General features: G+C 38.0%; 1 protein-coding gene across 1 annotated transcript in view; it reads right to left on the bottom strand.

The window, feature by feature from the left end:
• The window catches only part of LOC128026962 (atrial natriuretic peptide receptor 2-like), a 36,767-nt gene extending 18,751 nt beyond the window's left edge, over positions 1-18,016 (bottom strand). The window contains exon 1 of the mRNA XM_052614264.1: positions 17,717-18,016. Coding sequence (XP_052470224.1) covers positions 17,717-17,885 — 169 coding nt within the window. The 5' untranslated portion in view covers positions 17,886-18,016. The remainder of the gene's footprint in view (positions 1-17,716) is intronic.
• Positions 18,017-18,022: the final 6 nt, after the last annotated feature.

Genomic DNA, 18,022 nt, shown 5'->3' with positions numbered 1-18,022 from the left:
TGCTGCTACTATGAGAAGGAACACAACCTAGTCTCGTCAAACTTTATTTCTTTTCTTTTCAGTTTCGTGTTCTGAGTTAAGTTTTGTAACATCCATTCAACTTCAACCAGCGAACACGACTCTGCACTTTCAGCCAACGCCCAACAACCACGGGCTTCCCAAGACGTCACTTCAGAGACTGAACTTCCAGCCAATCAACGACCTTGGGATAGCCCTTTCACCGAGGCTCCTTCTTCACAGGAGATGCAAGTAACTTTACCTCCAGACTGTGACCTTTACTGGTGTATCTAATATAACTGGTGTATCTAATATACAATGCGAGCGCTAATTACGTGATTGATGGTTGTTCATGTTTATGCAATTTAACGTATTGCTGTTAACTTGGGATTCCATATTTCCATTCTCTTAAACTCATCTTTCCCTAACTTTCGACCTTCCTGCAACTTGTGTGAATGTGTGTGTGCGTGCGTTTATGTGTAAGATTAGTTTATATGTCTTAGATTTATCTAATAAAGCCTTATTCATATTGAAAAGAGAAGTATCTTGTGTTTTGTGCTTACAAGTTAATGTCTTAAACTGCCGATCTTGTTACTGTGCTAATTGATAGTGTTTTCACTATAGTTTGGATATTAGTATCCAGCGCAGATTTGATGTTAAACGGCTCGTTCACTGAACCGCAGGCGCGTCTCCGTGAACAGCCGTGAAACAGTGATTCTGTTCAAATTCCCTTTAAAATCTTAAATGATTCCCTTTGAGCTAAATTGACCTGTTTCCCTTACACTTGGTGTATATGAATTTCTTATTTTAGACGAATCCAGTCGGAATTATATAAAAAATTGTCTTTGATCTTTCAAGATGTTTAATGGTGGGTGTTAGTGGGTGCTGCAGTGCATCAGTAAAAGATAAAAAGCACCTATCCTTACTAAAAAGTGTCTCACACAGCTCTGGGGGGTGAACAAAGTCCTCCTATAGTCCTCCTTAATATCTTTTTACTAATTTGCCATTTGTAAACTGATGTTTACTGTTAATTTTTAAAAAATATTAATAGCATTTGTTTTGAAACTACACCTACCTAAAGGATTATTAGGAACACCTGTTCAATTTCTCATTAGTGCAATTATCTAATCAACCAATCACATGGCAGTTGCTTCAATGCATTTAGGGGTGTGATCCTGGTCAAAACAATCTCCTGAACTCCAAACCGAATGTCAGAGTGGGAAATAAAGTTGATTTAAGCAATTTTGAGCCTGGCATGGTTGTTGGTGCCAGACAGGCCGGTCTGAGTATTTCACAATCTGCTCAGTTACGGGGATTTTCATGCACAACCATTTCTAGGGTTTACAAAGAATGGTGTGAAAAGGGAAAAACATCCAGTATGCGGCAGTCCTGTGGGCTTAAATGCCTTGTTGATGCTAGAGGTTCAGAGGAGAACGGGCCGACTGATTTAAGCTGATAGAAGAGCAGCTTTGACTGAAATAACCACTCGTTACAACCGAGGTATGCAGCAAAGCATTTGTGAAGCCACAACACGCACAACCTTGAGGCGGATGGGCTACAACAGCAGAAGACCCCACCGGGTACCACACATCTCCCCTACAAATAGGAAAAAGTGGCTACAATTTGCACGAGCTCACCAAAATTGGACAGCTGAAGACTGGAAAAATGTTGCCTGGTCTGATGAGTCTCGATTTCTGTTGAGACATTCAGATGGTCAGAATTTGGCGTAAACAGAATGAGAACATGGATCCATCATGCCTTGTTACCACTTTGCAGGCTGGTGGTGGTGGTGTAATGGTGTGGGGGATGTTTTCTTGGCACACTTTAGGCCCCTTAGTGCCAATTGGGCATCGTTTAAATGCCACGGCCTACCTGAGCATTGTTTCTGACCATGTCCATCCCTTTATGACCACCATGTACCCATCCTTTGATGGCTACTTCCAGCAGGATAATGCACCATTTTACAAAGCTCAAATCATTTCAATTGGTTTCTTGAACATGACAATGAGTTCACTGTACTAAAATGGCCCACACAGTCACCAGTCTCAACCCAATAGAGCATCTCTGGCATGTGGTGGAATGAGAGCTTCGTGCCCTGGATGTGCATCCTACAAATCTCCATCAACTGCAAGATGCTATCCTAATAATATTGGCCCACATTTCTGAAGAAGACTTTCAGCACCTTGTTAAATCAATGCCACGTAGAATTAAGGCAGTTCTGAAGGCGAAAGTGGGTAAAACACAGTATTAGTATGGTGTTCCTAATAATCCTTTAGGTGAATTCACTGAATGTAATAAAAAAAAATTGAAACGAGTTGAATCGAAACGAAACGAGAGCTTGCTAATTGAAATCAAATTGAATCAGGACATCTGAGTTGATACCCAGCCCTACGGGTGATATGACATATTATCATTTATTGACGACATCTCATAAGTATCATGATGTCGATGTCAACAGTCAGGTAACAGACAATTATCGACATTATCAAAAAATAAAAAGACAAATGATAAACCTAGTAAGCTGACAAAATATTTTACATAGTCCCCTAGTTACCATACAGGTCTTTTGCATGCAAGAATGTAATTTTTTATAGTAAGAGTGTTTGGAATCAAAAAGCTATTCCAGTTTGGAAATCAAACGCGGAAGGTCAAGAATAAAATTAATTGTTATAAAATTCAACTTTTATTTTGTTTCTTGATTTCTGTATGTGCATTTAATGTGGTTTTATAGGATTCAACTGCAAGAAAATACATCTCACTTCTGAGACTAATTGCTATTCTGATGTTTTGCTGGACATAGTAGTTGGCGGCATAGTAGCTGAAAAGCGCGGATTCCGAATGCCATTGCCTAGCATCCATCCATCTCTACCCAACAAAACGGACGAATTCCTTCTGTTTTACCAGGCAAATAAGGAATTCTCACACTCTGCTGCTATGTGTTTCATGGAAACTTGGCTAAACGAGGCCATTCCAGACAGCACGCTCCATCTGATGGGCTTTCATCTGTTCAGAGCGGACCGCAGCGCAGAATCAACAGGGGAATCACGCGGCGGTGGGACATACTTTCACATCAACGAAAGGTGGTGTATAGATGAAGAAGATGTGCTGTTCAGATCTAGAATTGCTCTTCATTAACTGCTAACTATTCTGTTCATCGTGGGAGTTTCACTCGGTCATTCTTGTGAGTGTTTTCATTTCTCTGCAAATGCACGTGAGCTCAACTCAGAAACTCGCTGATCAGATCACAGAGACAGAACAACAACACACGGACTCTGTTTAAATCTCTCCCGTGAACTCCCAAAATACAGACAGCACACCACATGTCCCACCAGAGACAGTAATATATTGGATCCCTGTTAGACCACAATAAAGAATGCATATCACTCTGTCCCACGGGCAGCTCTGATCACTGTTTGGTTCATCTTAATACCGGCCTACAGGCAGAAACTGAAATCAGCTAGACCTGTATTAAGGACCATAAAAAGATGGACTAATGAAGCAGAGCAGTATTACAAGCTTGTTTTGACATCACTGACTGGAGTGCTTTTGAAGTTGCTGCCACCGATCTGGATGAGCTCTTACATCTGTGGTCATGAAGTCATTTGAAAAACTGATGTTGGCCAACCTGTAGGACATTACTGGACCTTTAATGGATCCTCTTTAGTTTGCCTACAGAGCAAACTGGTCTGTAGACAATGCAGTCATCACTGGACTGCATTATGTTCTGCAGTATCTAGACAGACCAGAGACTTATGTGAGGATCCTGTTTGTGGACTTCAGTTCAGCCTTTAACACTATCATTCCAACCCTCCTTCTGCCCAAACAAACTCAGCTCTCTGTGCCCACCTTCGTCTGTCAGTGGATCAACAGCTTCCTGACAGACAGGCAGCAGTTAGTGAGGATGGGAAAATACACATCCAGCACCTGTACAATCAGCACTGGAGCTCCTCAGGGCTGCGTTCTCTCCCACACTGCTCTTCCCCCTGTACACCAACGACTGCACTCCTCATCCAGGATGGAGGTTAAAGAGCTGACTGTCTGGTGCAATCTCAAAAACCTGGAGCTCAACACACTCAAAACAGTGGAGATGATCGTGGAATTCAGCCCCACTGCTCTCCCCCCACTCACCATCATGGACAGCACTGTGACTGCAGTGGAGTCATTCAGGTTCCTGGATACAACCATCTCTCAGGACCTAAAGTGGGACACTCACATTGACTCCTATGAAAAGCTCCATCAGAGGTTGTACTTCCTTTGCCAGCTGAGGAAATTCAACCTGCCACAGGAGCTGCTGAAACAGTTCTACTACGCCATCATTGAATCCATCCTCTGCACTTCAGTAACTGTCTGGTTCAGCTCACCTACCAGATCTGCCCTCGGAAGACTACAGAAGGTTGTCCGGAATGCTGAGCAAATCATTGGTACAACCCTCCCTTCTCTCCAAGAACTATACTCATCCAGAGTGAGCAAAAGGGCTAGTAAAATCACTCTGGACAGCTCACATCCAGCACACTCTCTCTCTGAACTGTTGTTGTCTGGTCGACGCTACAGAGCTCTGAGCATCAGAATGGCCAGACACAGGAACAGTTTCTTCCCCCAGGCAATCCATCTCATGAAAATTTGACAATAACTGTGGAAGACACAACACTATTTACACATTCATACACTTATTTATCTAACACACATACTTAGTCTACACTTTAAATTTGCACATAATATACCTGAATATACAAAACTTATTTTGTAATATACCTGCACATACAATTGTCAATTTGTATATTCTTATTCCTTACTTACTTGTTTTATTTATTAATATTTTATTATCTGTGTTTTTTTTCTGTCGCTGTCATTTTGTTGCACTGCGGAAGCTTCTGTCACGAAAACAAATTCCTCGTTTGTGTAAACATACCTGGCAATAAAGCTCATTCTGATTCTGACAATCAAGGGGAGACAAAACTAGGTCACACAGAGCACATGGGGAATGAAACCAGTCCTGGGGTGTGACAGATTGCCCTGCTCCCAGAAGCCGTGACGTCAAACGCACGCTTCCGTGTGTGTAATGAACAAAGACGTTCTTTTGCTCCATTCATTTACACAGTCACGCAAAACATGCAGGATTCATATTTAAATACTTTTCTGGCTTAATATTTACTGATATTAGTCCATATCGTGATTTGATGTGAGTGCAATGACCTAACATTACTTTTGATTCATTAAAAATTTGACAAATTCTGTGACATTCCACGTTAAACTGTAAATTCCGTTTTAATGACTGGATTCCGCGATTCCGTCCGCATTTTCTGCATAGCCTGCTGTTAGTCCGACGCCTTAAAACCGAAGTATATCCATATAATGGAGCCAGTTGTCCTTTTTTTGAGACTAGTTCTGTAGCCTCCTGGCTGGTTGTGGACGCCGCCATGTTTAATGAGACAACACGTGAGGGGAGGGGGAACCAAATCAAGGAGGCGGGGGGCGAGCAAGCGGGGGCGAGCACAGCACAGAGAATGCAAACAAGCAAAGTTGCAGAATCAGTTAAATATAAACAATATATCGATATATACGATATGTCAAAATCCCTATCGTGTTATATCTCAATATATTTTAAATATCGAGATATCGCCCACCGCTAGTCCATATCTCATATTTCCTTAATGTCTCTGTGTTAAACATGGTGTCACGTAAATGGGAATTTGCATGGAAATGATATGCAGATGAGGTTATGCATAGTAAAACTAGGTATTGTAAGCTCCGTATGTGCTGATTTTGGGGAGGAGTTGAGGTGGAGAAGCATGTATGCAAAGTAGAGCTGCAACTAACGATTATTTTTTCTGTCGACTAATCTAACGATTATATTTTCGATTAGTCGACTAATCTAACTATTATTTTTATTAAAATAAATTATTAATCTAATGTTCTTTTTTTTTATTAGCTAATTAATCCTTTGTATAAATTAAAAATATATATATAATGTAACGGATATGCAGGTCATCGATTCATGGGTTAAATTCAGGCATACAAATGAAACCTTTTTACACTAAATGCCTGGCCTGGCGCCAGCCTGGCTGGACTTAAATTATTTACAATACCCGTGCGAGCCTCAAAGGAGAAACGAAACCCCCCACATTCCTCGACACACACACACCAACTTTTCTTAATAATAAAGTCCTTAATAATATGTATTTCGAATATGTTTGTGCGTTGTATAAAATGGTTAATCCTTGTTATGTGAAGAGTATAAGTTGCTAGCTTATACTTTGGAAATGTTTATCCTAATTTTAATGTTCTCAAATAAGAATCATGAGTCTGTAACCCTACCCCTGACCAGCTCATAAAACTTTATGACCCCACTGGGCAACAGGACAGGAAAGAGCCCGTTCACCGGTACCTTTTTCTCAATGTATCCTAAACTATTACTTTTTCAATGTGGTCTCAATGTATTAAGTATTGCTTTGGTGCATTAGAGATTCCCCAGATAAATTGGAGAATCTGCAGTTTTTATCGTGTGCTAATCAAACGTTAAATGTGTGTAATTCTGCATTTGAATGTAACTTCGTGTTTCTATCAGTTATATATGTACTGTTTGGTGTTTTTGGAATTGTCATGTTGTGACCCAACTATCCACCTGTATAAAAGGTCTGTAAAAATTTATTAATCTTGAATTACGAACTTGCTAGAATATCACTGCTGAGATCTGACAAGCCTTAAGTTATTAGGGTGGGTGTTTCCACAGAGACAAAGGAACTTTTTCCCGCTTCAGATCGCGGACGTTCATTGGTTGTTCACGCGAACAGATGCGTGAACCTTTTTAAGCCATAAGAGGCAACCCAGGAAGGTCCACCTTCTCTTACGCGCTGCTCTCCTGCTTCGATCCTTGTCGCTCCCGCTCGTCCCTCTTATCTCTCCCCGCTGCTCTTATCGCCGTCCCCCTCAGCACAGGGGCTGAGAGGACAGCCATTCTCATGGCTCCTTCGGAAGCTTTTGTTTCCATTGTTTTGTTTCTTTTCTTTACTAAGTTTATTCGCCTATTCGCCTCTCCACACGAGGAAGACGAATCCTGAAACACTGCCTTGTTAAACCTTTCAAATATCGCGCGATTCCGCAGCAACCCCCGGAAGACCTGAACCACGAACAAAGAGACCCCGCTCACGCCAGGGTCCAGCACACGCACGCTGTTAACAAAAAGTTTGCGTATTTACTCTGAGTGATTTGTAGTTTGATGTATTATTAGTTCAATTATTAAAAACCCATATATAATCCATGATTGCCTGATCTAGATACAAGCTTTACTTTTAGAAACTAAATTTATCATAATGATAGGATAATGTTTTCATGGCCAGAGAATATTTATCCTTGAATTATAAGATGTGATAACTTTATTGAAAATTTATAAGTTAATCTTACGGCCGTTTGCTGGACAAACCACTGTTTGATTTGCAGTAATTTACAGTAAGAGATATCACAATAATTGATATGAAGAATGGAATATTGACATATTAATGAGTAAATTACAGTGCCCTGTAATGAGTTATTGATGAATGCAATTGAGCTATTTTTCATAATCAATAAAATTTAGTGTAACTGTCATATGAGATATATTAATCATATTCCTGATTAATTATACAAATTCCCTATATATCATTTGAGTTAATTATTATGTACAACCCAGTGCGGCTACAATAAGTACAACTTCTAATATAACATTTCAACATTTATTCATTTTTTTCCCAAAAATACTTCCAAGTTTACAGTCTACAAAAATAAAGAGGCAAAGAAAATTATTTTACTATGGCAAATATGAGTTAACGATAGCGTTTATAATAAAACCACAGTAGCCACAAATTTACAGTTGTCTGAGACGTCATGAAATGTTCTTTAGCATCACAAACCATAAAATGTAGTCAGGGTACTGCTATGGTTTATTTTCATAATAGGTAAACACAGGTTACAAGTTAACACAATCACATTTCCTTGATTAAATAGCTGCACGATATGCTGCCGAGAGTCCTGTCTTGAATCCAGAGATCTGGAGCTAGTTCGTTGAGCATCGGTAGCTCGGTGGTTTGTGAGTGTTGTCTCACTGCGCGCCGTCTTTTAACGCATGTTTGAAACACGCACCATCACAGACTTACTTTATTTGTTGTGCACCATATTGGTTTTGCAAATGGAACAAAGGACCATTTTATTTGGCCTCTGTTTAAAGTATTCCCATACTTTTGATAACAGTGGTCTCTGTTTTTGTGATAGAATGCAACTTTCTCCATTCCCAGGAGCAGAAGCCGCCATTATGCGCAATGTAAAACTGTGACGCGTCGACGCATTTCACGTACGTCGATGTATTTTTGTAGTCGACGTAATCGATGACGTCGACACGCCGTTGCAGCACTAACACACAGTCTTCCCTGGAATGGAATTTATAGAGAGATTTTTGCGCAGGTCCCGTGAACTTTATAGTGCATCTCCTCATAATTCACGCACTGTGAGCATAATAAAAGATTAGGCTTTTAGCCTACTCCTCGTTAAAAATGTTTTTTTAAAAAATGTATTTCAAAACAGGTTTATTATACAATTAATTATAGGGGGTGTGTGTACTTTGGATGGGTTAAATGCAGAGCACGAATTCTGAGTATAGGTCAGTATACTTGGCTGTATGTTACTTCACTCACTCACTCACTTACACTCACTATAATTAAAATTATTAACACTGCAGTTATCAATGAAAATTAAAGGCACAGTTAGCCAAAAATGAAAATGAAGCCATAAATTACGCATCCTTTTAAAAAAAAGTGTCTCACACTCCTCCGGGGGGTGAAAAAAAGGCCTCCTGTAGCGAATTGATGCGTTTTTCTAAGAAAAAATATCCATATTCAAAATGTCATAATAAATTAACTATAGCTTGCACTCACAGTTGTAAACAAAGCAGTTCCGATGGAATCTCATATGAGGTCAGATTTGCGAATGTGCCACTAAGAAGTGATGCACAAAGAAACACAGGGGAGAGTTCAAAACAAAACAATGGTCACTAATTACAAGTCACTAATTACAAGTACAAAACGAGGATTTGTAAAGAAGAATCAGGGGATTTCGATATAAGCCAAGAGGCAATGCTGTCATCGTACATCATTCCCCAGGAACTGCTTCCGTTTTACAACAGTGAGCACAAGCTAGATTAAAGTGGTTATTGTGTTTTGAATATGGATATTTTTCTTATAAAAATGCTTTTTTCCGCCCGTGCCACTAATTTTTGTGAGTGGTTGCACTGGTGCGACCACCGCGTTGCCCGTTCAAGCAATTTTCAAAGACTTTCAAGCATTTCACACAACTGTTTCCAGCACTTTATAGCTCTAAGATGGTCCAGTTTGAATGTTATTTTTAATGGGATGACCAAAATATAGCCTACTTTGTGGTAAACAAACACTTATATAAAATAAAAAAGTACATAAAATCACAATTATAACCAGTAGACAGCAGCAGAGGAGCACTTATTGGCTTATTAATTATTCATGTCTACCTTTTCTTTATATTTAGAAATTACAAAATCACTACTATAAAATATCAAATCATCAAGAAAACAGATTTTGTCAGAATTTCACACTTTAAGTAAGAAAAGTCACAATTTGTTAAATTTGCTACTAAATTACATATACAGTAATCACTGAAGTTGGTCAGTTCTATATGATAGAAAAATAATGGTATATTTAATAAGCTTGTAAGATATATATTTTCTGTATATATATATATATTCTGTATTAATAAAAGTAAATTGTGTATGCATCTTAACTCAAGCTTAGTGCTTTACTGGCAAATCTGTATCAAACAATAAACAAAAGAAAAATAAACAAGAAATGAACATGAAATATTATTAGTAACTGCACTCATAAATACAATTTATGATTAAATGACCTAAATGATCTTTATTTTGTATACCATTATTATTTATCATCCCCCAGCGCTAAATCTGCTCCTGGCGCCACCTTCTGTAGAACTTAGTGACGCTGGTGCCACTTAGGGATGGGCGTTTTCCGCAAATATCACATTCGACTATTTGAGCTCACAAAAAAACGAATATTTGAATATTTGTTTATTTAAATTAAGTTTAATGAGACAGACGTTATTTTTCAGCAACATTTATTGTTTCCGTCATTTTGAACAAGCTTGAACACAATAAGCTTGAACATTACACATCGTGTTTTGTAGCTGAAAACATTTAACAATGCGTGCAAACAAACGAAAGTACAGATTAAAAGCAAAAAAAAGTGGACAAAGAAAAAAAAGTGAACAAAGAAAAAACGTAAAGCAGCCAGCAGCAATTAGGCTATTTTAGAACATAGCCTACACTTAACTTTGTAACTTTTAAACTGTCAGCAAATCTGTTTTGCTTTTTTTTTCTATTGTTTTACATGTTCTTGTAAATACGGGCATGTAAACATGATCGGGGGAAAGTCGGCTCCTTAGTCTGTTAACAATAAGGCCGGCCGCGGAGAAAACGCACTCTGACGACACAGACTCACAAATAACGGTGTGCTAAGCGAATAAGTTTTGTGAAGCGCGTGTTTTCGTTTCACCACTGAATGGGATCCTCATCTGGTGGATGGCTCCAGCAAGAACTGTTCCCACCGCGCGGCAACCTCACGCTCTCTCTCGTGAAGCCAATAAGGAAGTGACTAAAACTGCAATTCGTCAACTGGCCGCTTGAGGCTGGCTGCAAAAGGGAGTCAGTCCCATAGACTCCCCATGTTAAAATGCCCAACTTTACAGCAGAAAAAAACATGTTTACAGCCTGGTTTAAAAAATTATTTTGGTCTATATTGCTAATTTTGCCCTTCATGACAACTGTGAGGGGGGTGATTTTTTTTTAAAACTCATCCGTTTAAATTATATTAAGGCTTAAAGTTCTGCATAATTAAGGGCGTGGCCACTTGAGTGACAATGCCATCGCGCTAGGTGGGCGTGGCTTCAGCAATCAGCTCCCGCCTTTTTGCCCATTTTCGATTATCCGGGAGAGTCGCGCGGTTACGCGCTGCCAAGATGGCGACTGCGTCGCTTTCATTATGAGCGCGCATACCGCACCGCATCGAGTTAAAAACATCTCAACTTTTCTGAATGCCGCAAGCGCACCGCGGGTCATGTGACAAGAACTAAACATTCAGCTTCTTCCTTTCCCGTAACAACGTTGAAAGCTCAGCCAAGATGAAGGCCCCTTATTCATTCATTTATTATTTTTTCTTCATATCTTCAAATATGCCATGGAGAATCACAGAAAGTGACGAAATTAGGTTTTGTGAACTGTGTTTTTTTTTTTTTTTTGAAATTCGAATATCATTTTTATTTATCGAATCATTAGAGCAGAACGAATATTCGAATGTTCGACTATCCGTGCACACCCCTAGTGCCACTGCTCTCAAATGTTAGTCTGGAGCCCTGCAAGTAAATTATTTTCTAATTTTAATTTTTGGCCTTCACTAAGCCTTTAAGAGCTCCAACTTTCACAAACAACCTGTTTAATATGAAATGCATTCCTTCTCTTTTTTTTTTCATTATGTTCGGACCACATTAGAAATATTAAGGGAGTAAATTAAAACATAATTCATATAGTTTATATAAAAATATTGTTATCAGCATGAAGTAGATTTGTCTCTCGTCGTCTGCAGTGTCAGATGCCAGAAGATTTTACTTGCATTTTCTAAGTTTAAGACATTCACCTGCATAACTTTGTACGTTGCTTGTGTGATATCCATTGGCTCACCTACGTAGTGTAAAACATATATATTAACAATATTTAACTGACATGCGGTTTGCGGGGGGAACATGGTGTGTTTTTATGGTGCATGTTGGCAATGTTGTCTTGGCGTGTGCGTGGCCTAGTGGAGGTGGGGCTTGGCTAGATGATATTATCAAATATCACAATATAAAGCTGATTATCGATAATATATTTTTTACATATTGCCCAGCGCTAAGGTGCATGTGCTCTGACAAAATGACTTGTGGTGCTCATGTGGGTTATACGAGTTTGAATCCAGCTTACAACATTTTCTGATCCCATTTCCTCATCACTTCCTGTCTCATTGCTATGTGTCTATCCAACAAAGAGGTATAAAAACAAAAAGGGAAGGAGAAAGGTTTTGTGATGACACTTCACAGCCTAGGGTGGATCATTATCTCATCAATGCATGGAATGTGAGTTCACAAACTGAACAAGCACAGACAACAACATCCAAAAACATGAATTAATCTGACCTCAGGGTCAAAGCAACTAAACTTGTTGAGGAATAGTGGGAGAAACACATTCTGATGTCTTTGAATGTAAAGCACTCTTATTTTGAGATGCTGTTGCAAATTATTTCACATGACTTTTCAGAAAACACTTTAAGATTGTCAGCAGTTCAAACTGGATTAGACTGTGAATTGCTGTATTATTAAAATAATAAATGATCATCCTCATTGAAGGTTATACACATCTGAAATGGATTATGAATCTATAAATATAAAGTCTATATAAGACCAATATTTTAAAAACCAAAAATACTCAATATCCAATTTTGTAAATGTCTGCTGTGTTTATTGTTGGTTTTGGGGGGTTCTTATTAATAATTACATAGTTATGTCAATGTAATTAATGAATGTTTGTATGCATAAAGGGTTAGTACACCAAAAAAAAAAAATTAGACTGTGTTTTACTCACCCCCAAGAGTGCAGGGTCCAGGGTCACATATGACTTTCTTCTTTCAGACGAATCCAGTCAGAGTTATATTAAAAATTGTCTTTGATCTTTCAAGCTCTATCATTGCAGTCAGTGGGTTTTGCATTGCTTTAGTCCAAAAGACGTGGAATAAAAAGTGCCCTTCCATTAAAAAAAAAAAGTGTCTCACATGGCGCTGGGGGGTGAACATAGGCCTCCTGTATTGAATCGACGTGTTTTTTGTAACCATTTGAGTCTAGCTTGCGTTAACTGTTGTAAAAAGAACTGGTTCTGTGTAAAGCTGTTGGCGCAAGCTAGATTAAAATGATTATTACGTTTAGAATATGTATATTTTTCTTACAAAAATGCTTTGAGTTGCTACAGGGAGGCCTTTGTTCAATCCTGGAGCCGTGTGATACACTTTTTTATGGAGGGCTGCTTTTTATTTCACTTCTTTTGGACTGCAGCAAGGCAGCACCCGTTGACTGCAATGACAGAGCTTGAAAGATCAAAGATCATTTTTTATATAACTCAGACTGGATTCATCTGAAAGAAGAAAGTCATATACAATGCTTTGGGGGTGAGTAAAACGCAGCCTAATTTTCATGTTTGGGTGAACTAACCCTTTAAGCTTTATATGCTTTTAGACCACCAGTCTTAATTTTTTTTTTACTTTCTATATCATTTATTTATTTTTTTAATGACCAGTTAACCTTTTATTTTTGAGATTGGTGAGAAATGGGGTCAAGGAGGGCAGAATAGGATTAGGAAAAAGTCAGGTTTCTAACTGCATGTGCGTATTAGCAGGTGTTTTATCTGTCACAAATACATCCACTACATTCTCTGACACAGCTTGTATTCTGGAATTTAAATTTATTCTAGAAAAAAGCTTATTTCATATTGGATCCATTACCTGAACATTACTGAAGTTAAATCTGATTCACACCTGTTTCTTCACAAAATTGATGACCTCAGTGATTGAATGCCACACTGCTATTTTTTTGAACACACCCCTTTCAACTAATTCAACTAATTGCCCAATTGCACAGCCTTAAGAGCGTGCATATCATGAATGCTGGGTCTCATTTGTTTTCTGAGAATCTACTGAACCTACTGGTAACTTGTTTGCCACGTAGCAATAAAAAAATATACGAAAAACCTTGATTATTCTGGTTAGTCACATTGTACTGCTATTATTTTGAACAATACTGTACTTACTTTAGTAAACATAGGCTACAGCACTAATAAACCAAACATGACAGACTGAGGTTATGATAAGGGCAGTAATCTGGGGGCATAGTATAAAACTGTACATCACTGTAATACAACCTTCTTTCATTTTTTATCTATTTATGTTGAGGGACAATATTCTAAGTATTCTTTATCGACCACTGCCAAAGTCATGGCTATAAATGACAAATACATCTTTGTTTAAATCTTCAAGTAGTGTGGGGCTTTCCTTTAGCTTGTGTGTTCAAAGGAGACACTAGGAGACATGGATTTGTGTTGCCATGACAGTGTGGATTCAGCTACTAAAGTCATTGATCTGACTTATTTAGACTAAGGCCCTGTCCACATGAATGCGGGTATTTTTTAAAACCACAAGCTTTTTCTACGTAGTTTGTGCATTTGTCAACATGCAAACGCAGCACCGGGTCACTGAAACTGAACATTTTTGAAAACTTCTGTCAGGGTGAAGATTTTCAAAAACTCAGGTTGCGTGTAGACAGCAAAATCTGGGATTTTGACTTGTGACGTCAGAGCAGGCGCTGTTATCTCTGCCTACTGGAAACAGGCTTCTGATTGGCCAACATGGCTTTACAGTTGAGATTATATTGCCACCTGTTGGTTTGGCGTGCGCTTGAAAAAAATCGTAGTGCTTCATAGTATGCTTCTGCATTTTCATATGGACAGAGATTTTTTTTTTTTTAAACGGAAGAAGGAAAAACTTTATAAAAATACCCATGTACATGTGGACATGGCCTAAGGGATGAATACTCCCAAACTCACATAAATACACTTTTGATAAAAACATAAATTAGCGTAGAACATGAAAAAATTCTTCTTATGATTGTATTTGCAACATTATAATGACTAAATATAAAGTCTTCAGCCTTTTATATTGTGCAGACCTTTTTCGTAAACTATGAGGAATTCCAAATCATGAATCATTCAGACATTTTAAAACAACTAAGCTGCAAATTCATGAGTAGTCTGAGGTCACAGACTCATATTTAAAGCACCTGAAATACAAAATGGGAAACAGTGGCACCATCTAACCAATAAATGTGCTCTGATACTGAATGGACTGCATCTTGCCAGCCAGCTGCAGCTGTTTTCAGCTTCAAACCAGACAAAATCTTCAACTGATTTTATGTGTCACTGAAATCAAAAAAGCAGCACTGCGGAGATAATACATTTATCAATATGAAATATTTTGTGCTTATGTCAGTGTCTGGGTTGTATCCTAAATATGTCCGTATTTCAAGTTTTATTTAAAAGGAAGATGCCACCCTTTTTTCCATATTCCAATGTTCTTCCAATTTTCTAAGCAGATAAAAATTATGACTGTAATGTATGGTGGAAGAGCACTTCACTTCAGAACTTCGCCCTCGGCGCAATAATATCATCACTCCTGAAAACTCCCCCTCCCCCTCCCCCTCCCCCTCCCCCTTCCATCAGGGAAAACATGGAAATGTTTGGTGGCTTCTAAACTCATCCCCGTTTGGATCCAAAGGAATGAATGGTGCTAAGCTAAACGCTAGCATAGTGGCGCCGTGCGCTCCAGCGATTGATGCACACTCTGAGATGGGAGAAGTACGTATCAACTCGTCTAAACTGAGGGAAGAACTTAGTGGAATATGGAAAAACGGTGGCATTTTCCTTTAACAAATATTTGTCATCACAGAAACTAGGCACATACAACACTGGTGCCCCATCAAAAATACAATGCATGACACCCGATTTAACTTTAAAAAATGGCCTAATTACTTTAAAGTAAAAATATCTTAGCAACTTTCACTTGGCAAAGCATAATTTTTGGGTACAGCTCTACAGTCAAAGAAACACTGCATATCAATTCACAACTGTCCTGTGGCTGGAAACAAAAATTTAGCTACATCTGACATCCAGGAGGGGTGAAAATAATTTTTTCCACCATGCATAAATTTAGTTTATGAGACCAAGGCAACTTTATGTGTATTTATTTGTAATAATTTAATTTTTCTATATTTACCTAGAGATATGAGAAAGCAACAGTGAAAGGGATATATAAAAGTCTAAATGTGAAAATATGTTTATATGTTGCAACATTGCTTTATTACTGAGTGCTTCTTCTTCTGAGAACTCTCATCTAAAATTTTAGTTGTCTAAAAGCACAAAATACAGTGAAATAAAACATTATTTACTCTAGTTATTCATCTGTGATATCATCATTTTAGAGAAACAACATTTGGCCTGTTACAACATCCACATATAAACAAAATCTAAGAAATCTGGACTTAATGCATCATATCCTTCGGTATTGTTACACAATCAGTGCTGACGCACACCAAAAGTGGCCAGCTGTGTGCTTTCTTATTTAATATTAAACATGTTTTAAAAAATGAATAAAAGTGCATTAAAATATTTTGCTGTGTGCATCTTCAGGGACTTAAATAAAAAAAAGATAGTAATATCCAGAGTGTAGACACAAAGACTTCAGTGACATTATGTGCTCTCCTCATTCCATGCATTATTGCTGTTCCACCACAATAACTGTGTTTGACAGCTCAAAGGGTTGAAAATGTCAAGCACTGTAACAAAACAAAGAGTCAAGCCACACTCTTGAAAATAACTAATTTCAAGAGTTCTCTGTATCACCTTAAGTTCAACAGAGAACCCTCTCATGAATCATTCTCAATTAACATGAAAAAGAAAATTGGAGTTTTGGTTTGAAACACCAGCTCATGTGTGGTTTTATAAGGAACTAATAAATAAAATGTTTTTAATTTATTCTAATGTCTTTTTTTTTTTTTTTTTTTTTTTGCTTAACAGCATCTTTCGAATTGTGCCTGCACATTTCAATAAGTTTCAGTTAGAAATTTTAATAACTGTAAAAATAAGTGTTTGGCAGGTAACTGTACAAGGTGTCAAAAGACATTGACTACATTGCTTTATTAACATTGAATAGGGTGCAGGCCCTCGTGTTTTGGTGGTGCTGTAAATAACTCACACAGGGCACCAAAAGGCCAAAAATACAGCCTGGGGGAACACAGGTGGTGTCAGTCCTAGACCAAAGCTGCCTCATTGTAGTCTTCAGATTTTAGATACATTGGATGAAGAATATCAATTCGGTTGCCATTGAGGGATGCTTTAGGCAATAACACAAATACACTGTATTGATTAAAGAAGGTAAACTGTGTGCGTGTGTGTGGGCGGGAAGGATAACAGTGGCCAAAACCGAGTAATATCGTGGTATTTTGATATAAGGTATTTTCCAAGGTAATACCCATATGTGCTATTTCTTTTAAGTATAATGTACAATAGGATAGTAGCCTACCAATAAGATGGATAAAATGCATCAATGAAAATAAACTGAATCTAAATGTGTATTTTTATCTTTTATAACTGAAAGTTTAAAGATCATTTCTATATGAATAAAGCTTTATAGTAGAATTCAGAATTTTACAGATATACTGTATAAAATATATTGCCATTTCAAATAAAAAAGGTTTATGTTACTGTTTAATGTGGTAACTAGTTACTAAATGAACCTTACATGAAAGTAATTTCTTAACTGTCAGTTTGGGTAAAAATACAGTTAAACGGACACATTATGTAGGCTATATGTAGGCTATATTTATATATTGTGTTTTTGACTGAACATTTTAGTGGAATACAGTATAAATCAGATGGAAATGTCTCTGTATTTTTGACTTGGCCGAAATATACCATCGGAATGGAGTAAAAAAGAACCAGGCTTTTGCAATTAATGTTGTTGTTTTTTTTTTTAGTGGGTTAAACAGAATCATCAAATCTTTATAGAACTGAATCTAAACTTACTTCTCCCGTTGTCTTTTATAAATGTGATGATGTCTTTATAATTGAAAGTCGGCGGATCTTCGTAAGGGAAAGCCAACACGGTGATATTTTCCTCTCGCAGAATTATGTAAATGCCCTCGGAGAGAAAGTAATGAGGCCGATCGTCTTGTTTCAGGTCGTGGAAGATCATCAGCGCTCGACTGCTCCAGTTAAAATAGGAGTGCAGATAACTGACAAAGTCTCCGAGTTTGGTGGTGGTCGGGCCCGTCCTGACGATAGTTTTAAACTCTTCTGATTTATCAAAGCCATACGCCGGTCCTCCCGCGG

The sequence above is a fragment of the Carassius gibelio genome, chromosome A14, assembly GCF_023724105.1.
Source record: "Carassius gibelio isolate Cgi1373 ecotype wild population from Czech Republic chromosome A14, carGib1.2-hapl.c, whole genome shotgun sequence".
Classification (NCBI taxonomy): Eukaryota; Metazoa; Chordata; class Actinopteri; order Cypriniformes; family Cyprinidae; genus Carassius; species Carassius gibelio.
The sequence above is the reverse complement of the archived record's forward strand: the minus strand, read 5'-3'. Positions and strand labels throughout refer to the sequence as shown.